We start from the raw sequence: 21,273 nt of genomic DNA, 5'->3' as shown, positions 1-21,273 counted from the left end.
GTACCTATCACGAGACATAGGCAGGGCTGTGTTTGTTTTAAAGGCAGTAAAAGAGCTGCAGTTTCTGTCCCTTGTCAGGCCACTGGATCTTCAGTAGAAATAGAAGGCATGGAATTTGCTGGCGCTTGCTCCATTGCTGTTATTTAGTTTGTTTTTATAATCGTAAAACCATAATTAGAGATCTTGAGAAAATTATTTTATTTACTTAACAGCTGCCATTGTGCGCTGTTATGTAAATCACAATTAATAAATGGGAAATATTTACTAGCTTGTGTTACAGCGTAAATACACCATTAGCTTCTTCAGAGTGCATGTTGCTCGTTTGAGTAATTGGAAGCGATCCTGGAGACATGCGAGCAGCGAGATTACACAGGGAATGCTTGTTTCTGGAGAGGGAGCTTCCTTCCTGAGTTTAAAAAAAAAAAAAACAACAGTAAGAAAAGAAGGGGAAAGAGTTTCCTGTTGAGAGTCCTCACTTAATGGCCAGGCAGCCGTGCTCTCCTGCCCCAGCTGCTTTTACATGCAGCCTTTGTGGAGGCGGTCGCTGCTGAACGCTGTCTAAATCCACTTTCACCAAGCTCGTTTTACAAGAGCTAGAAGCATTGGGGTCTGTCTGTGCGGGCAGATGTAGGGTTTAAAGAGATTTTTGCTCTTCTCCCATCTGCTTTTAAATGCAGGGCTAAGGCAGGCGGTATCTCTGTGGGTAGAGTCTGATAAAGGCTGTTCTGTTCCTGAGGTTTGTAATCTAGCAGCAGCCTGACGAAGAGATTCCAAGGAAAGTTGCAGCTCTATGTAAAAAAATGTCTTCTGACCTCGATATATATGATGTGAAAAATGAATAATAGCAGCACTGCAGGCAAAACCTTCTCTGCTATGATGTGACAACCCTCCCCTTCATTGGAGGTTTCAAGAATTTGGCTGTGCTCTTGGAAATCAGCCTCACGATTCTGCTGGAGAGATGTTTTAGCTCAGACAGAGCACAGCACACAACGGCTTTGTTAAAGCACTGGCTTTGTGCTTATGGCAGGAAACTGAAGCAAAAATGTACTTTTCTACCTATGATCTGTGCTGGTTGTTTTGAATGCAGCCAAGGCAGCATTTTAGTCCATGCTCACAGGCATGAGCACCCCTGCAGCTAGGAGACAGAAGCAGTTAAGAGAGCAGTTTGCCCCTGACTTTGTATTTCATTAGTTCAGCAGCTCTTTTTCTTTTTTTAGGACAAACCCTGTAGCTCTGTCTGCCCTATGATGGGCTGTTAAATGAGAGCATCCATTCAGCTCTTCAATTCAGCTGCTTTTTGCAAGCCTGCATGGAAAGTGAAGTACTTACAAAGAGTAGACTCCATGCATACCCACAGTTGGTTGGCGGTTGGACTTGGTGATCTTGAAGGTCTTTTCCAACCAGGACGATTCTGTAGGTCAGAGTGGTATCTTTAGGAGAAGTTTGCATCATGCAGCCCTGCTTGGCAATCTGTCAACCAGCAACAGAGCAGCCAGCAGCAGCAGCGAAGCTCGGGGGATGTGTGCTGGAGCTGACAGACCCCGGGATGATGTGATCTCAGAAGGCATCCAGGACATCTCTGTGTCACTGCGATTTGTAGGTGCACCGAGCTGGGCATCCCAAGTGTGTGTTTGTCCTCCAGTGTGAGCCGTCCGACTTTGTGCACGCACAGAGCACCGCAGTGCAGAGCTCACCAGAGAGAATATTCTGGAGTGTAAGCAAAGAAAGTTCAGATGTTTTCAGTCTGAGAGTGAAATCGCAGAAGGCCCTCCGTGGTCTGACTTATTGTGCAATCTCTGTAAGTAATTTGTAATCAAAATACCTTTGCACATGTCACTTTTATATTTCCTGTAATAAAACAGCAAGAGCAATTAAGATTTTGGACCATAATCTTCTACGAGTTTGCTTCTAAAAGGGGCTGGCTTGGGGATTTTTTCAGCTATGACTGAAAGAACCCATTTTAAGATTTCTGATTACTTCAAAAAAAAGTTTAATAATAGCTATTTTAACAGACTTCCAACTGTAGCCTGACAAACAAAGCCATTATGTGGTAACATAATTGATTTGGTGTTTACTTCTGAGAAAGTAAAATAAATAATACCACAGAACTCTTCACAGAACTGGGAGAACAGCTGTGCTCCAGTTACCCAGCACATGACCCACTGGGCTCCATTTGCTTAAAATCAGAATGAATTGGTAAATCTGCATCCATATTCATGCAAATGCTTCAGAGTGAGTGTGCCTGATAGCACGCTGTGTGCTGTGCATCTGCAGGGTCGTTCTGACACAGCTCTGAAAGCTGTCTGTGATCTTGGCATTCTTCAGGGAACATTAGATTAATGCAGCCTGCCTTCTCGTGTGAGTTTTTTTTATTATTTTTTTGGGTTAAGTAGGTGCACGAAGGCTGGTGCTGCATAAATGAATTACACGGAAGGCTTTGGAGGAAGAGGGTGCTTGTAAACTAGACTGAAATTAATGAATATAAGAATTAGAAATCAAAACTTTATGTTTAGTCTGAGGAGAAACAATTCCTTAAACCATAACCACATGGCTGTTTCTTGTTTGCATCAACTCTGGTTGACTGTTATTGTCTTCTGTTAATTCTCTGGGGCAGTGGCCTGACTTTGTTGAATGAGCCAATTGTTTTCCTTTGTGTTGCCCATCAAGTAAGTCCCCATCTGGTTTGTATCAGACTGTTTTCACAGCCAACAACTGCTGCCTTTTCTATATCCTGACACTTAAGGGCCCCATGCTATCAAAGCATTGCTGTGATAGCCTGTCTGGCTGGGCCTATACAGCTGTGCCTTGCAGCTTGAAACTATTACCCAAGTAATGGTAACTTAGAACTTGAACTGGCCCTTATTCCCATTGGTGTCGTGTGTACAGTGAACAGAATACATTTTTTGTTGAACTCGGTCCTTAGCAAGAATTCTTTAAAGCTCTTACGTGAGTTTATGTGATCGGTCCGTTTTTATTTTCCAGCAGCTTCCTGTATCTAGAGGTAGTTACGTGTTCTTCTAAAACATTAGTGAGCGCAAGACAAGCAATATTTATTTAAGGCACCGTTGTAATTACTTACTTTTATGGTACATTAAAGCTCAATAAGTGAAAATTAAACAAGCAAATGATTCTTAATAGGGACTTTTCTTATCAGATTGAGAATATATTGCCAGCAGTGGTCAGGAAGCTTTCTGAGTGTGATAAATGTGGGCTGTGTGAATCACACTGCACCTCAGCTATGACTCTGCTTGCTTTCAAAGTAGCTCTCTGAAAATACAGAGCAGCAAGTCTGCATGGACTTGTTTCTCTCCAGGTGGAACAGGGATTGGACAACTCTCTCTAACCTGGGAGGTAAAACTGTATTACAGATTGCATTACAGAACCCTCGAGGGGCCCCAGGCGTGACCCCAGGCTTTCCTCATCCTAGGAGACAGTCCTGTTCTGAGAGGCCTTGCAGCATGTGCGTTCTCTCCCTTAAATATGGTTGAAAACAACCTAATTGCATCAAATAACAGTGCCATTCAGATGTGATGATCTTTAAGCATTTGGTTTTCTCTGCTCTTGCATAGGCTGTTGTGTGGCATAAGTCTTAGTGAGGGGAAATATGTTCCCAAATGAGTGCATGTATTGAATTTGTAACTGTATTCTGGAATCACTTCTTTCATGATAGTCTCTATTGAAGAGAGGGAAACAAAGAGGGACAGAAGGAAAAAAGGTAACAAATAATGCATTTTAAATTTTTGCTTCTTCTGTGAGTCTGTATAGAAAGGGCATGAAAGCAGATTGATTTATCTGAGTGTTCCTAAACTTGGGAGTGCAGAGGAATGTATAGAATATATACCTAATGGAAATAAATTTGCTTCAAGTAAGGTACCAGGGAGCCACTAAATTCCATGAGCTGCTTTAAAATCAAATTATTGAAATTCCCTTGGCTTATAACAGTAAACTGTAATTACTTATGGACCTGAATGACTCATAGGTGATTTTATTCAGCATTAAGGTTTTGTATAGACTTGCATACACCTGTGGTACCCATGTAGCTAAGTTGGATCCTATTTCTTCACTTGCAAATGTTGTAAGCCCAGGACTTCAGCTGCTGCCTTTGCAGAACTGCGTGTTTGGTACAAGCTCACCTCAACTTCAGGACTGCAGAACTTGTTAGATAGGAATGGTTCACCTCTGTGCTTTTTGTAGTTGCACACTGGGTGTGATTGTGACAGATTAGGATTGTTGTAAACAATTGGCTTTATGTTATTGTCAGTTCTATAGAGGGTTTGCAAAGGTGCTTTCTTAAGGAGCTCTCTATAATTGCTGTTCCTACAAACTGTAACTAGCTGAATTCAGGAGCTGCAGTGTGCAGCCCCACAGATCTGCCCCATTCACCTAACTGAGTCACAACAAGTTGGCACGCAGCACTCACACCACTGCAAGCAGCCGCTCCCATGCATGCCTATTTGAGTTCCTCTTGCTTTCTGTTCCAGTGCAGATTTCCCCGTGCTGTGGCCAGGAATATTTAAACCTAGACAAGTGATAAATGAAGTTCATTCAGACAGCTTACGAGCTCTATTAATCATGTGGCCCAAAGCAATGAAGAAACCTATTGGTGAACCGAGTACAAGCCAAGATTGGCACCAACACTTTGGGCTGGGAAGAGTGACTGTCAAAGAGCTGCAAGGCTTTCTAAAGCAAGTTGGCACTGGGGACTGCAAAGAATTATCACCATCAATTAATGCTTCAACTTTTGTGTATGTGTATAGTTTTAGAAGTAAAGAACATCTGCCCAAATGAGAACCCGATGTGAGCGGGGCTTACATTTCAGGTTGGACCAGCCTCCTGGCTCTTGACTGAGCTGTAGGTGACCCTGCATGTAGCAGGGAGTTGGAGCAGTTAGCCTTTAAGGGTCCCTTCCAGCTCAAATGATTCTGTGATTCTAGGTAGTTATGTTTGTGTCCCAGGAGGCACTGCCTGGCTGCTGCTTGAAGACTGCAGAGCAGCTCCAGGGTTGCTAGCAGTTTGTTGGTTTTACTGGTGCTGGTGGGGAGCCGCTGGTCACCGCATCTTCCAGAAGCACAGTGTTAGAGGGAGCAGTCTGCAGTGCCTTTCTTTGCTTTGTACAACAACTGGCAGCAGTGGATGCATGAGCCATTACAATAAGCAGCAATGTGGGAAGTTAGGAAGGGGGTGTAGTGTGCTAAACTGGTAGCATAGCTGTAGAGCAACGTGTTTCTGCAGTTCATTGTCTCTATTGATTTAAAGCTGTGAGTTCTTTTACAGAGTATTGCAAAGGAATCTTGTTTTATTCTTTCCCGTGTAACAGGCTTTGGTTTTTGTTTTGTTTTCCAAGGAGGAATGCTTATCGTTACTCACAAAGTTTAAACATTCTTGACGTGTGCAAATGTTAAAATAGCACAAGAAAGAAAAAAAAATGCTGTCAAACATTTCCAACTTTCTGGTCCAGAGTATTGGATTGTAGACAACATTACTTGTCATTATGTTGGGTGCTCATTGCGAGGGAAGTTTTGGATACCCTTTGGCAGAATAAGGTCTGAACTTTTGCACGTTAACTCTCTCCCAGCACATCTGCTAGTAAAGACATTGAATGTATTCCTTATTTTAACATCATGCTGGTGTAGATTACTGTAGTATTCTTTCTGACCTAATGGAAAAATTATTTGCCACTTAAAATTTTCTAGAATTACTTATTCTTCATACATCTTTCAGAGTTAATTGATATGCACAAATATTAAGATCTTCAATTGCCACCTTCTGCTATTTAACATAAGTCTTGAAGGGAGATCTTTCTAACAATTTTGTGGGCACGCGTGCAAGCAATGTCTGTGCAGAATTGCAAAATGCAAAACTGCATAGGGCTGGATTTGTTCTGTCTTGTTTTGCTATGGGGAAAAAAAAATCATAATCTTTTTAAAGGGTGCAATTACAAAAATTGAGTAATTGTGCTGTAGCTATGGGCTTTTTAATATGCCAAATTTTTGTAGTGTTGGTACAGTAATGGCAGTCTTGGCAAACCGTTTCCATATGCAGAATCCCATGACTTTAAAAGTGAAAAAAGATCAAAACAAATGCACAAGGTCCTGTGAATATTAACGTCTGTAGAATGGAGGATTACAGCTAGGTGACAGTGATCATCTAGAAGAAAACACTTGTCATTTGAACAGCTTTTTATTCTGAGTAGGTCTGGTGTAGATTTTTGTTAAAAGAATGCAAGTAGTGACTTCAGTATAGGTGATGAGTGACTCACAGTGAGAAAATTCTGCCCTGCAGCACTGCTGGGGGGGCTGTGTGGTACAGAAGGTTTTCTCTTCCTGATGTCCATCCCAGAGCTTTCATGCTGACCTGACTGCTGCCATGGCTGGAGGGAATGAAACTCTCTGGCCAGGAAATCCACTTGTTTGGTTGAGAGAGAGTGCATCAAGGAATCTCGTCACGTTTTTAAGTGATAGAAAGTAGCTCTTGGCTTCTTGCCCATGCTCTGCAGTTTGTTGTCTCACATTCCTAACAATTGTTTTTAAAAGTCTCCTAGCTGGCCTTAATAGATGAGCTGAGTTAATAGAGCCGGATAGCAGATAATGTTTACTAAGCACATGCAGTGCGAACATCACTGCAGAGAACGTGCTCAGTCTTGACCTGCAACACACAGAACTTGTCTGATTGCTGTTTGTCTTGAACTGTGTGTGCACCCATCCCAAGTGATCTGGACAACTGCGCATCAAAGGCTGCATGAAAGCCATCGTAGTGCAGTGCATGGGCCACACTGACCCAAACAAAAATTCTGAGACAGGAGTGGATTCTAGAGGAACCCAATAGGTCTGCTAGCAGGTATGCCTGCTTATAAAGAATGTCACTTCTGGGATTCCCTCACTGGGACACCCATCTTCATTTCACCACACCTTGGGAAGATGCTCATTTTCAAACCCATTGCAAGCCTGATTTGCCGTGAGGCATTACAGAATTTGTTTGTCCAACTCTTAGCAGCTTGTGTAAATTATTGTTTAATTATTTCGAAATAAAAACAAGTCATGGAACTTTTATGAAGGTGCTTTGATTTTTTTTAACTTGACACTCCTCATGTAGGCTACAAACACTATTATGTCTAGCACTGTGGTACGGTGTAGATAAGGTGCAGGCAGTAGTACTGCAATTAATATGTAAAGATAAGACGTCTCAGAGGAGCCAAGCTTACTGCTAGGTTGTACTGAATGACTCTGCATCCTGACGGAGGTCTGTGTAACTTCATTTCAGAATTAATGTGAATTCATGCTATTGGTTGTATGAGTCCATTTTCTTACAGAATCATAGAATGGTTTGGGTTGGAAGGGACCTTTAAGGCCACCCAGTTCCAACCTCCCTGCTGTAGGCAGGGATATCTCCCTCTAGACCAGGCTGCTCACAGCCCTATCCAGCCTGGCCTTGAATGCTTCAAGGGAGGGGGCATCCACAGCCTCTCTGGGCAACCTGTTGCAGTGTCTCATTGCCCTCACTATAAGAATTTCTTCCTAATATCTAGTCTAAATCTACTCTCTTCCAGTTTATAACCATTTCCTCTTGTTCTCATGCTACCTGCTCAACCTTCCTAATAAAAAGTTCCTCCTCCTTGAGCTTTGTTTTGCTTTGCTTTGACAGCAGGCATGAAAATGTCTTTTGGATCCCCAGACATGAAGGTGTGAATAGCAGAGCTGTATGTGTTGCTTTTATATTACTACTTTCCCATCCATTCACCTTTAGATTTTGCAGAAAATGAAACAAAGAAAAAGAAAAAAGATTAATATATGGTTTTTAATGATCACTTGTCAGATTTTTCCAATCCCACCAGCTGTTTACCTGGGTTTTTTTGTGGACTGAGAGATTGCTCCCTCAAGCCTTGCACAAAATGCTTGTTTTCGTGGTATTTTTCTAGTGTTGCTGTACCTGCTGTTCCTTCTGCTGTCTGTTGTTCACTGTCTCTTTTACCTCTGAATAAAACTTGCTGTTTCCAGGTCTACTGCAGATGACCCCTCCTCTCCCTGTTTTGCAACAAAATGGTTGCAATCAAGAAACAAGCAATGCATACAAGTTACAAAATGAGTATTCATGTTCATGTCCCAAAAATCGCAGGCTTCTGCAAGGAGAATTGGAGCTGACTTTTCTATTTCTTCTTTGTATTAATAATTATTGCAGTTGTACGGAAAGATCATTGCACATCTTCTGGAAGTGAGTTGCTGGGAAACAACAGCAAGAGTTGCAGCCAGGGAACTTCATTGTTGAACAGTGAGATATTGTACAGCACAAAGTTTGTCAGATCGAAGGGAGGAGGGTAGATTTTAGTCACCAAAAGAAAATGTTTATTTAGTAAACTCTGCAATCTCATTCCTAGATGTTTTTGGAGCTGCTTTCTGTCTGCCCTTCCCTACCGGTCTCCAACAACTCCGTTAGGATTTTGAACAATCTGGTTCTAGTTTATTTTATGTATTTCTAGTTTTTGTTCTGTTTAGTGTTACTATTGGTGGGAATATAACATGTTTTGGAAAACCGCTGAACCTTGAACTCAGACTTGAGAGGAGGAAAAAAATCATTTTCAAATATTCTGCTTTGTAAAACGCGTTCCCTGCTTCGCCCATACCCCACCCTCCTGTACTGACTCAGGATCTGATTTATTTCCTTTTCCCAAATGTTTATAAGCAGGATATACATTGGAGTTTAAACAAACAAACAAGAAAGAGAAAAGAGTGTGTGTGTCTGCATGTTTATTTTCTGTGTATATGTACACACAATTTCCGTAAGTACACTACACCATGTGAAGATGGAATTTGCCAAGTTTAGGTCAAACCTTCAGCTGAACTCACAGTATGGAGTTTTCTGTCTCCTCTGGTGGCTGTAGCCCACTTATTGGATTTTATGAGTTGGCTGAAGTTTTCCAGAATGAAACTGTTTTTTCAGCTCAAGCAGTAGACTCATGCTTTTAGATCCAGACATTTTTTGGCTCAAATCCTGCAGATATCAGTCCATTTCTGTAGAATATCTGATGTGTTTTAATTGTAAATCTATCCCTTTCGTGTAACTCAGCCCTGGAAATTTGGCCTCAGTTTGCCTAGAGAATTTTCTGTTTGTCATGAAAGCATTTAAGTTATGGATGATCTGTTTTTGAGCTAGAGAACAAAACTGCTCGCATTTGCAGAGCATCTTGTTCTCTTGCTTTTGTGTTTCTAACCCCATGGAAGCCAGAGTTCTGACCTGCCTTCAAGAGCCCTGTGCTAAGCAGTGCATTTATGCAGTGAGATCACAGTCACACGTGCTTAAACATTTTTGCTTCGTTTTTGGCTGAGCTGGGAAAGGACATCTTCTCCATAATAGCATAAATGTGCACATGAATTCAAGGTGGAAGTGGGCCAGGGCTAGAAGAGTGGAGGACCTGTGGTTTCTAATGAGGGGAGAATAATCTTGTCCAAATGGCTGGGTTATTTCAGAAGCCACTGATGGCTGAGCTCCCTTCTGAGAATGTTGTATTCTTTGCCATCTTGATGCCATCTGACCAGTTCCTTACCAGACCAACTTTCAACTGTATAAGCCATTAAATCCTAGAAACATTGAGTTATGTATTCAGTATACAGAGTATAGCTTGACATGAGACTTGACTGGAAATACTGTTTCTTATAATATAATTAGCAACATGACTGACATTGCAGTATATTTTCTCTTTTCAGTTCAGCCTTCAGGACTGCTTACATCAAAATATGCCTGTTTCTTATTGATATATATCAACCCATTAAGTCTGGAATAATCTTGACTTTGCAGAAAATACCGCTTCTTGCCTTGCTGTGCTTAATAACTGTACAGCTAGGTATGAAAATGAGTGCACAAAATGGGGGAAGGATGGAGTAAAAACTATTAAGGCACTTTCGTTGGGGATTTTAAGATGCCGAGTTACGGATTTGCAGGTGCTGTGCTATCCCCTGTGCTCTGAACACTTGAGATAATGCCATCTGGAGGAAGTTATTTGTTGGGACAGGACAGCATTTTAATCTTTGAAGTCAGTAATAAACAAAGTGAAGCAGCTGGAACCTGGCAGGAGAAGAAACAAGCCATTCGTATCAACCCGTGCTATTAAAGGAATGGGAGTTCTGCAGTGGACTTGTTTTTTTTCATATGCTTGGAAAGTTATTCTTGCTCTAGAAGTTAGCTGCTTCAGTTTTTACATCGGAAAAAGAGTAGAGAAAGGGTTCTGGAGGGTGATGGTTGTTCATAAACTTCAGGAAGTAATATGCAGTTAATTAGAGCAATTATAGTCCCAGTTATAAACTACAACAACAACCTGGGTCCCAATCCTCCCTATTTATTGTCTGTGAAGATAAGTCCTTTTATTGATAAGGGTCTGATTTACCTCTTGATAAATTAAAAATGGAAACTTTATTTAATGTATGGACACCAACCCTAAGGAGTTAAAGCACGTGGTTTTTATTTGGCTTAAAAGTCAGACTTGTTTAGTCTTTTTATTTTGCCAAATCTAAAAATTTAAAAGGAAAGATTTAAACATTTTTCTTTGTTCTTATTGTTGCCATATGGTATGAGTAACAAAACCTCCCTTCAGCGTGTTTAATTCCTTTTCCATTTGGCATACATTCACGATACACTTGTATATAGCATACTCTCTGTGTGACGGTATGTCTTAGAGAAAAACTCCCTTCACAGGTCACTGGATGGTTGACACACCATTAATTTTTATGTTTCTGTTAAACAAAGATCTGGAAATTTAGTACTGTACACGAATTTGTTATAGATTGCCAAGCACAGGCAAAATCCCTAATCGCAGATCTGACATTTTCCATCAGTGGGTCATCAAGATGTTTTCAGTCACCGTTGAGTTTCTACCAGGCAGAGTCCCTTAAACACACGTAGGAAGGGTGTCAGTTTTCACAGTTTATACGAAAGTATTCTTTTAGATGGTGACAGTGAATTCGGAGAAGTGGAGGTCACCTGGGATCACTCATTCCATTTATTGGATTTTAACAAGGAAAAGTTTTATAAATACATCTAAGTACATGATTACAAAATTGTTTTGAGTACTTCCAGAACTTCTAAAGAGAAAAAGCTGCGAAGATCACCAATCGTCCTGCCCTGCCCTGCTTTGTAAATGGAGGAATTTTCCATATTTATTTTATGGCATATCAGAAGGTTCTAAGCACCAATGCTATGTGCATATTTATGACTGTGAAGGGTTTGGTGTGTAAGAGGAAAGCATCTTAGGCTTGGTTGTGAGCTGCTCTCTGATGGGGGGGAGGGAAGAAATGAAATGGAGTATCATGTTAAGGACCTGGACGAGGACTGTCCAAGCTCCATCACTGATGGTCAGCAAAAGCTCAGTATAGACACTGGAAAATACGTCTGCTTAAAAGCTTGTGTGTGAACATAGAAATAAGCATTTTAAGCCTGCATGCTCGTGTTTGTGTATTTATCCACATAGGCATCTCTGTATGTGTGCGCAGTGCGTGCCAGAGGTTAGATTCAGGGAGAGGTGAAAATGATAAAGCACGTGTGGGGGTAACAGAACGGTTTCATCTTCGGGCCCACATAGTGGTAGGACTAGCAGCTTTGTGTCTTGGAAAGTTACAGTCATGGAGCCGAGCTTATTGAGTAGGTGAAACAGGATATCCATCATATTTTACAGTCAAAGTGCTGACAATCTAGGTTCTGTATTTTCTCGTATCTTAACACAGTCAAAGACTTCAGACTTCAAGGAGTGTTTGCTTTGGTTATTTCTTACACTTTTCTTTAGGGATGTTTGGATTACTCAGGACCTGCTAATTTCTCAGCTGAGCAAGCAGATGGAATTATTCTGTTGATTTCTCTGTCCTTTTAGCATTTTACATCTGTCATAAAATTGAACTGCAGTACATCTGTAAAATATATTAGAGTACGTGTTAAGAAGAATGTAGACTGATATCATAGGGTCTTTCAGCACCCCGGAGTCAAATGCTTGCAAAGTTACTACAGAGCCTTTGGGATAAGGGAATATTCTTTTTTTTTCCCCCCTTTTTTTTTTAAACAAACCTGAAAACAGCTGTTGAAACAATGACCTCATGGAATATGACATGGCTGTGGAAATTATTAACAAAGTCAAGCTTTGAAAGCTTCAACCTACATGCGGAATTGAAGCGCTGCTTTGGTGTCTCGGATGATTTACAGGACTTCCTTGGGCATTACACATCCATGTCTTTACTGTGTGTCAGCTTCACGTCTAACCAAATAAAAGCTTTTGCTTTTCTTCTGTTCCCCTTCTGAGTAACCTATTTTTGTCATGCGAACGTGGTTACAGACTAAGCTCATGGAAGTACTGCTGGAAAAACAAAACGCATATGTTACTTGCACATCCTTGTGGTGTTACTGTAATGTGCTTTGGAATCACGTTGAATTTCTCATGCCATCTTACTGCTGCTGTGTTAGATTTGCTTGGGCCCACGCCAACACAAGCCTTGGCATCTGCGCCGTGCTGAGGGTTTCAGGAAGGGAGTGAAGAAGGCTATCCAGAAAGTGAGGACTGTGGTCAAACTACAGCCACTGCTTCTTGCAGAGCATGTGAGCAGCTGTGGCAGGCAGGTGACACTGGTTCCCAGGGGTCACACGCATGCTCCTGTGCTATTGCTGCCATCCCGAGGTGCAGGAGGCTCAGCTGACACAGGCTGCTCCATGAACTGGCTTTACCATCTCTGGCTTCATTTGTGTTTGACTTCCTAGGCTGTTGGCAGCTGCTCCAACATGAAAAACACCCAATGAAATTTTATTTTAGCAGTGGGTTTTTGTTATTTTAATTAGTCGTTTGGAGCGTGCTTTGCTACAAGGCAGATGAAAGCAGATTACCACTATAGTGACATAGTAGATAATTAAGTGGGGTGAAAGGAAGCCTAGCTTTCTTTTTTTTTTCATTGAGAAAATAGTGTTTTAATTACCTAGCCTGTGATAGAGGAAGGGAGGATTGTAATAGCTCACTGGAAAAAGAACAAACTCCAGAAGGGCCTTTGCTGTTGAGCACAGACTCATGTATGTTTGTTTTGCTTGTAGCTGCTGCATTTAAAATAAATATCCCAAGGACAACTGCAATCTCAAAACACTCTTTCTGGTTCTGTGAATGCTATGAATGCTATACCACTCATCCAATGCTATTTTTCCTGTCTGGAGCCTGATTCACATCTTGCTCCCTCAGCTCCACAAACTGACGCATCTTGTCTCCTTCCTGGGGCTAAATGCAGTAACTTCTGCCCATCACCCTCCTCCCTACCTCCGGTACCTGCCTGCAGGTTGTTTTCTCTCCCTGTAGTGCTTCCCAGATGGGGACTGAGCACTGCTGTGACTTTTCACAGCATGTATACACGTGTAGGTAGGTGTAAATACAGTCCATCCTTTGTATCCGTAGATATTCATCCCTTTGTTGTCTTAGCAAGAAAACTGTGATGGCTAAATCAGCATACTCTGAAATGCCTCGAAACTGTGGACAGTGAGCATGTCTGTCTCCTTGTATTCCCATGAGGTGATGTGATATGGAGATGAATTCAGTACAGTTAAGTTGTATATGTTGTAGGCTGCAAATAACGTGGTTTTGTTCTGCTTTTTTTTTTCTTTTTCCTAGGAGAAAGTGTTGTCCCACATTTACATTCACACGTTTCTGCAGAAAGGATGTCAGTGAAGCTGCCTTCCATGAATATAGATGACCAGACACAAAGTATAAGTAGCATTCATGGGGATTCAGATTCTTCAGGGGCAGATACATTTTAAGGCGTGTGGCTTTTTATGACAATCACTGTCTGAAGGTTTTGTCTTCAGTACATTTGTCAGCCTCGTGTGATGATCTGGATGTTTTATCCAAACAGTGGTCTTTCAGAACTGCTTGTTTTCTACTATTTTTCTAATAATTTTGTTACAACTGTAAATTCAGGCAATGTTTGTGAATATAACAAATGCTTTTAAGCAAATAAAATGATGTTCTTTTGGAATCGTTGTGTTTCAGTCAATGAATATGAAGGTCCTTTAAATATTTATTGTATGCACAGATGAATGTGAAAAGGATCAGTATTAAAATCCATGGCAAAGGTCTCTCTCAATGATGGAAAAAACCAATTGGCTCAGCACAGTACAGTTGAAATGGGGAGGCAGAGGAAAACGTACATGAAACCAAAGTCTTTGTATCAATATTGTGTTTTTATGGATATCTTCAGAACTCGGCTCTCAAAAGCTATGAAAAACGACTCCTTTTTGGTTGACTTGTACCTCGTTGTGGTGCCAGAGCATATAGCTTCATCTGCACAGCTTCAGTGCATCACTTAATGGGAGACACTTTGTTGTTGCAGATACTCATAACCGTGAACAGTTTCCATTACTCTTATTTTATGGAGCCTGCACTGATTTCATCTCTCTGTAGCAGAGACAGATTAAAGTTCCTGTTGGCTCTATTTTGATCTCATTGACACAAGGTTCGGTTGATTTGCTGCAAAACCTGCAAAGGGAAATGGAAAAAGAGAGAGCTTCAACCACTCAAGGTCAGTAATATCCAGACGATTCAATTTTAAAGGAAGTCCTTTGAGCACGTTATAGAGTTGTGTTCTTGTCTGTCTTGACAGACATGTAACTAGCAGATTTGGTTTGGGGGTAAAAGCGTGGCAGGCTTCATGTAACATCACTTTAAGAAATGAAAAGATACCAGAGTGACAGCATTACTGGGGGTTGGTTTTCACCATACAGTGTCACGAATCATAGAATCATTAAGGCTGGAAACGACCTCTAAGCTCATCTGGTCCAACCATCAACCCATCAGCACTGTGACCACTGAGTTGCACTGGAACTACCTATGGGGTACGGAAATGCAGTGGGGATGGCAAGAGCTCTTTAAGCCACCTTTCCTCCGAGAGAAAATCTTTGATGAAATTATGTTCCAAGTTCCCTGCTCTGTTTTTGAAAACGCTAATATATAATTTAGATTCCCTTTGTTGCAGCATAAATGGGAAATGTGTGAAATGAGCCGCACTGCTCCTGTGCCCAGAGCTGTCGGCCTGGATCAGAACTGTGTTTCACCAAAGTACAGTTACAGAATGAAGAACACAGACAGCTGACAAACCAGGGGTGAGACAGGAGACAGCAGACGGATCTCCAGGCAAGCAGAGCACACAGAGGGGTGAGACAGCCCTGGCTGGGGGGAAAGGCAGTTGTCCCATACCACGATAACGGCTGTGTCAGGTTTTGCTGGCTGCAGTGCTGAGCATTGCACATGTTTTTCTAATTCTCTTCTTTCTCCTCTTCTTGGAAACAAATGCATTTAAGTCAAAGGTATTGTCATTGACTGGGATGTGTAGAAACAAGCTCTGTTTTTAGGTGAATATGCAAGAAAATGCCCAGTAAAGACTGATTTCAACTGGTTTTGAAAATTCCATCTAGAGTTATGTACTGTCTCACCTCAGCATGACTGATAAGTATCTCTGGAAGCCCCTGTGTGCTTGGCAGTGTGATTTAGGTGGTGCTGGTGGGATGATGCTGTGGCACTGGGATGTGCTAATTGTTCGCCCACAGCAATCTCCATTTACCACTCACAGTGAACTGTGAGAGGTGGAGAAAGTGCAAAGTATTTGCTTTTCTTTCCCCCAAACTTACCCAAAACAACCTATCCTTCCAAATAAACATAAGGGAACCTCTGTAAATCTGGCACCCGTGCATAGATCGTATTACAAGGGACTATTTATAATCCCTAGGAACAAACTAAAGGCTGCGTGGGGGTTGGGGGCTTTGCTTTGTTTTTAATCAGGCTCTCATTTTTTCCTTTGAAATGGGAAAATAAAATGCATCTTCTAGAAATGTGTCTATTTCTTACTTTTGGATTCAGTCTTGTATTTCAGATCCCTGTAAATAGTTTTCCGGAGTTTGAAATGGTAAGCACATGTTCTGCGAACACAGCCAAGCCGTGATAAGGAATTCATCTGTCTGCCTCTTCAAGTTCCATTTTGTTTCTGCAGCTTTTATGATTGAAAATGCACATTTCTCATGGGCACTCACAGAACTGAAACAGCATGATTTGCAAGCTCGCTAAATGGATTTCTTCCAAGCAAGTCATTGGGGTATGTCATCAAAGCTTAGCAGCATCAAATAGAATTCCATCCAGGAAAAGTATTAAAAACCCACCTCTACACAGCTATACTTTTCAGTTAATTCTCAGCAGCAGAGGGGTGGGGGGAGGAGGTTGTTATTGGATTTCAGGATTGCAGCGTGGAAACCAAAACCCTGCCTTTATATTTTGGTTCAGCTGAATTCCTGGTGAAGCTCACTGGAGTCTTAACATTAGGAAAGCACTGGGACCAGGGCGTTTGCTCACAGATTGAACTCACAGTATATGAAAGAGCAAAACTGAAATGTCAGAAGTGTTTACTTGCTGAAGTCATTTTCAAGCTTTGGTAAAAAAATGTGGCAGCCTGGAGGTGAGGTGCTCAGAAACCAATTTCTTTCTCTTGCTCTAAGTAAAAAGAGATGCTGTGTGATTAAGGTGGCAGCAGTGAGGAGAATGGGTGGATCCATAAGCTGATCGTCTGATGCCAGCGTCACCTTTCCCTGTTCAGCTGATCTATCTTGGTTTTCAGCGTAGGAAGCAGAGCATTTCGTGCACGCGATTAATCTTATCTGAATTGGGGGAAATTGGATAAAGTGAGGCTTTTATTACTGCTGTTCACCTTCAGAGCTGAGAGGTTGAAGTTGTCAAAATTAGCTGCTGAAAACGTGGTGCCAACCTTCCAAGGTGCTTTACAGATCAATATAGGATAACGTTTCTGTCCTGCCTTGGTAAAGATGTACATGCCAGCCTTCTCCCTGTGAATTAAGTACTCAGATGTTTGAAATTACACACGTGCAAAAAATTGCTGGATCCCACTCTGAAATGTAACTGCTTCAGAGCTGGAACCCTGCAGCTATTTAACAGCTCCCTGTTAACACTAGACATGAATAGACAGAAGGGCAAGAGGGTTGCATCCTACTGTACTGAAATGACGTGAGAAGTTCATCTTCTCTATACAGGTGCAGCAGAGTTTTATAGGTGGGACTGAAAGCTACTTCATAAGCTTGTGATTTTTATACTGGCCAGCAGGTATGTTTCTATGATTCTCTCATTTTTTTATCCCATTCTTTTGGTGCACTCCTGATTTAAACATATATCTTTCATAGCTTGCCTCTAAAATACTCCTTGTTATGATCATGTGTCAACGCCTTCCCCACCTTCCAGAACTTGGATGAGATATTGCCTCTTTGGTCCCAGAAGTGTGACCATATGTGACCCGAATCTTGATGCTGTGTTGTCTTTGAGCCACATCGTTGTGTTTCAGTATTCTCTTGTTTCTGTCAAGACCAATGGCACCATCATTTTTGAAATGCGGAGATACTACTAAGCCAGAAGGAATTCTGGCCACTTTTCTATGACTTCTTCAGATGGACAGGGCTCTAGTCTGCCTCTCCAGGCTTGTCCTTCTTTTGCCTTCTTATTACAGCAGCAATTGCTTCATATATCATAGAATCATAGAATAGTTTGGAAGGGACCTTTAAGATCATCTAGTTCCAACCCCCTGCTATAGACCCTCTAGACCAGGCTGCTCACAGCCCCATCCAGCCTGGCCTTGAATGCCTTCAGGAAGGGGGCATTCAAAACATTTACATATTTAAGTTAGAAACCAAAAGGGCCACAGGCAGTGTCCCCTGTGTGGGGATGTGCTGCTGTTGTATTTGTGGGCTTATTCCCTGCTCTGCCATCACAGTGCACTGATTTCATATTGGCAGCTGAAAGATGTTCCCTTGATTGACACCTATTCCTTTATGCATATATATATATATATATATATATATATATAATATACATGTTGTCCTTACCCTACAGCCTTTATCACTTGGATAGCCCACTGTCTGATCACCCTATGAAGATCTTGGCACTGCAACCATGATTTATAGCTTATTTTTAATGGGTTCTGGGAGATGCTCGTTGCAGCGAGGGGGGATTTTGCAGGCTGAGTGGCAGCCTATCATTTTTTTCCCCCCTTATTTTTATTCTGACAGCTTTGGGAATTGTAGCCTTGGAGAAGGGCACCCAGCACCCCGCATCAGTCACATAAATGCTGCCTTCCCTTCTGTGCTGCAAAGCCGCTCTCCTTCTCCACTGTGTTTCGTTAATCAGCACCTGTGGCACCGAGGCATGATGAGACGTGGTGCTAAAGGGAGACCCAGTGCCTGCCTGCACTGCCTTTAGCTCTGCTAGTGCCCCTTGTTTGATGCAGCTTTCAGTGGTACAGTGCCAGGTACTGACTGTGCAGGAAGGGATTCCTCTGGCCCACAGATTTTGCACCTCAAGGCCAAAGAGGACGTCCGGTTCTGTGCCTCTCTCCATGTTACTCTATGAGCAGCTGATTTTCTTCTCTATTTCCCCAGTATTATTTCTCCCAGAGAGAGGGGATCAATTAACTACAGCCATCTTTGCAATCATGCTCTCTTTTAGTAAGCAATCACGCTGTTACCTCCCCTAATGTTGTGAACATGGTTTTCAGGACACCCCTCTCCAGGTTTGTTCAGTTTCTTGTACACTTTTTGGGGACAGTGCTGGCTGGTTGTTGCAAGTCTTGCTAAAGCCAGGAGGGCACAGGATGTGACAGGGACCTCACCACAAGGAGTCTGTACAGAAAAGAGTGCTGACAAAAAGGGTGACAACCCCTCTTCCATGCTTGTAGCAGCAGATCTGCATCTTCTTGCTGCACTGTTTGACGAGTAAAGGTCCCTTAGGGAAGCACTGCTTTTTCTCTGCTCTGGGTCAGTAAATAACGAAGGGACCACTCATCCCCACGCACCTGGCCCTCCTTGATGTTATCTTAATTGCTCCATTCTCACAATGCACACTTAATCTTTTCAGAAAATCAGAGCCTTCAACTTCATTCCCAGAACTTGAGGAAATCTCCCTGCCATTTCCCAGCATTGCTCATCTTGGAGAACAAACCCTATCTCTCCCTGCCCGATGCAGCCCAAATTTCCTCGGGGATTATCTAAACAGCGCCATGTGATCCCTTGCTCTCAAACTCTCTACAAATGGGAAAGCATAAATCATGTGTCCCCGCAAATAAACACAACTGGCAAGATGTTATTTTTCTCCGTCTGAAGTAACACCGGCTCTTTAATCTGCCGCCTCTTGTAAGCACGTCTGCTCAGAGAAAGTACAATCACTACAATGTATACACAGTGTTCTTCTGCCACTTTTCCTTGCGAGCTCTAATGGGAGCTCTGTGCCAGAAGCATTTAAAGTAATGCAGCCAAATGAATACCTCTTACTGTTCTCGCTTCTCTTCTTCGTCTTGGCTTTGAGAGCAAAGAGCATTCCTGCTTGTAAGGAAATGAACAGCCCAGCTAAGGAAGGGAAAATCCGAACCGTGAAATGCTGGTGCAGCTTAATTGTCAGACCTGTGACTTTCTTATAAGCACCATTTTATGGTGGTGGGTGGGGGGAGGGTGCTGGGACATCATTAATTCTGAAAATATTCTTTGTAAACTGAGGAAAGGGTAAGTCCTTGCCTAAACAGAAACAACTCCGAGCTGAGCACTTAGAAACACTTCAAAAACTGGAGATGTTTTTACAGTTAAACCTCGTCTGGAATTCATTTAAAATAATCATGTTTACATGGAGGTGAATTAGTGCGCCGAGCTCTGCCAATGCCTCAGCTAAGGGTGTGCAGCCAAGAGCCGCACCGGTGCTGGTTCTGTCCCTGCCTGCTGCACTGCAAGACTCTTGGGTAGGAAGCCCAGGGTTGGAGGGGGGGTGGAAGCCAAAATTGCTTTAATCAGGGATGAACCTTGTGGGGATAATACAGGAGGAGTGAGTGCTGGAGATATGTTTGGCCTTCCGTTGCAAACCAACTGGTTTTGTGTCTGCACAAGGCAGCCTGTGGAGTTCTTGTTGCTGTGAGTGCTGGATGGAGTCTGACCGTTCCACTCCTGCCCTTCAGCTCTTGTTTTAGGGCCTCTCTGCTTGAGATAAGACATCCTTATGAAGCAGGTGATACAGCAGATACCTGGGAATGTCTCTGCATGTCTGCGCTGTGCGGTCCTTCCAGGAGTCAGAGAAAGCATTTTTCTTGATGAAATGCTGAGTGCCAGGATCTCTTCCCAGCTGAGGTCTGTGAGCAATTGCAGACAGCAAAGCCTTTCCGTTTTGCTTTGATGGACAAAAATGCAGTTGCCTTGAGTGTCAGCTGATAGGAAAAGGAGCTTTATTTCAGTCATCCTGCACTGTTGTTTTCCTTTATTGAAGTTGATGGTGGTTGCAAGTCCCCTCCTGACCCTCAGCTTGTCCTCTACCTCCATCTGCAGATAGTGTGATGTCACCGGAGGTGCTTTTCCTGCCTGGGCTCTCAGCCTGGTCCTGGCAGACTGTGCCCACAGTGGGAATACGTGGACCCTGCTGGGGACTCGGATGTCACCGCCTGCTCACTGCTGGGCCTGTCCAGTGCCTGCTGTGCCTCGTGCGTGTGCCCCGAAGAAACACAGCTTTCAAATGTATGCTAAAAAAAGCAAAATAGGGTAAAAGAAAAGTTATAAATGAGACCAAACCTAGAAGGAAGACGGGGAGAAGCACGGGATGAGTGTTGGCAGCAGGGGGCTCTGTGTTTGGTCTGGATCTGCGTGAGCATGGGAGGTGATTTTCCCCCTCTGCATTGCTCTTATGAACCCCTGCCTGCAGTACTGTGCTCTGCTCTGGGCCTCCAGCACGAGGAGAACATGGAGCTGTTGGAATAAGTCCAGAGGAGGCTCAGGGGGCTGCAACACGTCTGCTATAGAGTCAGGCTGTGTCCAGTCTGGAGAAAAGAAAGCTCTGGGAAGACTTCCTTGTGTCCTTCCAGTATCTAAAGGGGCTGCTGAAAGCTGGGGGGGGACTTTTTCAGGCAGTGCAGTGACAGAGCAAGGGGCAATGGCTTTAAACTGAAAAAGAATCCTAAATTAGAGAATACCTCAACTTGGAGGGGACCCACGCGGATCCTTCCCTAACCACCCCAACCCTCCACGCCATTCCTCAGTACGTTTGCTGTGCTGACAGCAGCCTCTGATCCTAAAGCCATGGCTGCCACTGCTCTAAGCGCTTCTTACTAACCCATTTGCTTTGAATTCCTACAGATTTGTGTCATTTGCTACCTGTGGGACTGGGGAAGCTCTGTGCCGGTGCTGGCAGCTTTACCTGGAGATTTGCTTCTTCAGATAACAAATCTCAGGACCGGCAGCTGAACTAGTGCATGC

General features: G+C 42.8%; 1 protein-coding gene and 1 long non-coding RNA gene across 6 annotated transcripts in view; one reads left to right on the top strand and one right to left on the bottom strand.

The window, feature by feature from the left end:
* The window catches only part of KIAA0586 (KIAA0586 ortholog), a 64,860-nt gene extending 50,881 nt beyond the window's left edge, over positions 1-13,979 (top strand). For all 5 annotated transcript variants that reach the window (XM_042814115.1, XM_042814114.1, XM_042814113.1 and 2 more), the window contains one exon: positions 13,616-13,979. In XM_042814115.1, the coding sequence (XP_042670049.1) occupies positions 13,616-13,761 (146 nt within the window). In that variant the 3' untranslated portion in view covers positions 13,762-13,979. The remainder of the gene's footprint in view (positions 1-13,615) is intronic.
* LOC122157904 lies at positions 175-1,719 on the bottom strand. The gene is made up of 2 exons (XR_006168065.1): positions 1,330-1,719; positions 175-406 (listed from the first exon to the last, which is right to left on the bottom strand). It is a non-coding gene; the product is annotated as an uncharacterized LOC122157904 (long non-coding RNA).
* Positions 13,980-21,273: the final 7,294 nt, after the last annotated feature.

Source organism: Centrocercus urophasianus, unplaced genomic scaffold, assembly GCF_019232065.1.
Source record: "Centrocercus urophasianus isolate 14NV4802_14NV808 unplaced genomic scaffold, USGS_Curo_1.0 seq_14, whole genome shotgun sequence".
Classification (NCBI taxonomy): Eukaryota; Metazoa; Chordata; class Aves; order Galliformes; family Phasianidae; genus Centrocercus; species Centrocercus urophasianus.
The sequence above is the reverse complement of the archived record's forward strand: the minus strand, read 5'-3'. Positions and strand labels throughout refer to the sequence as shown.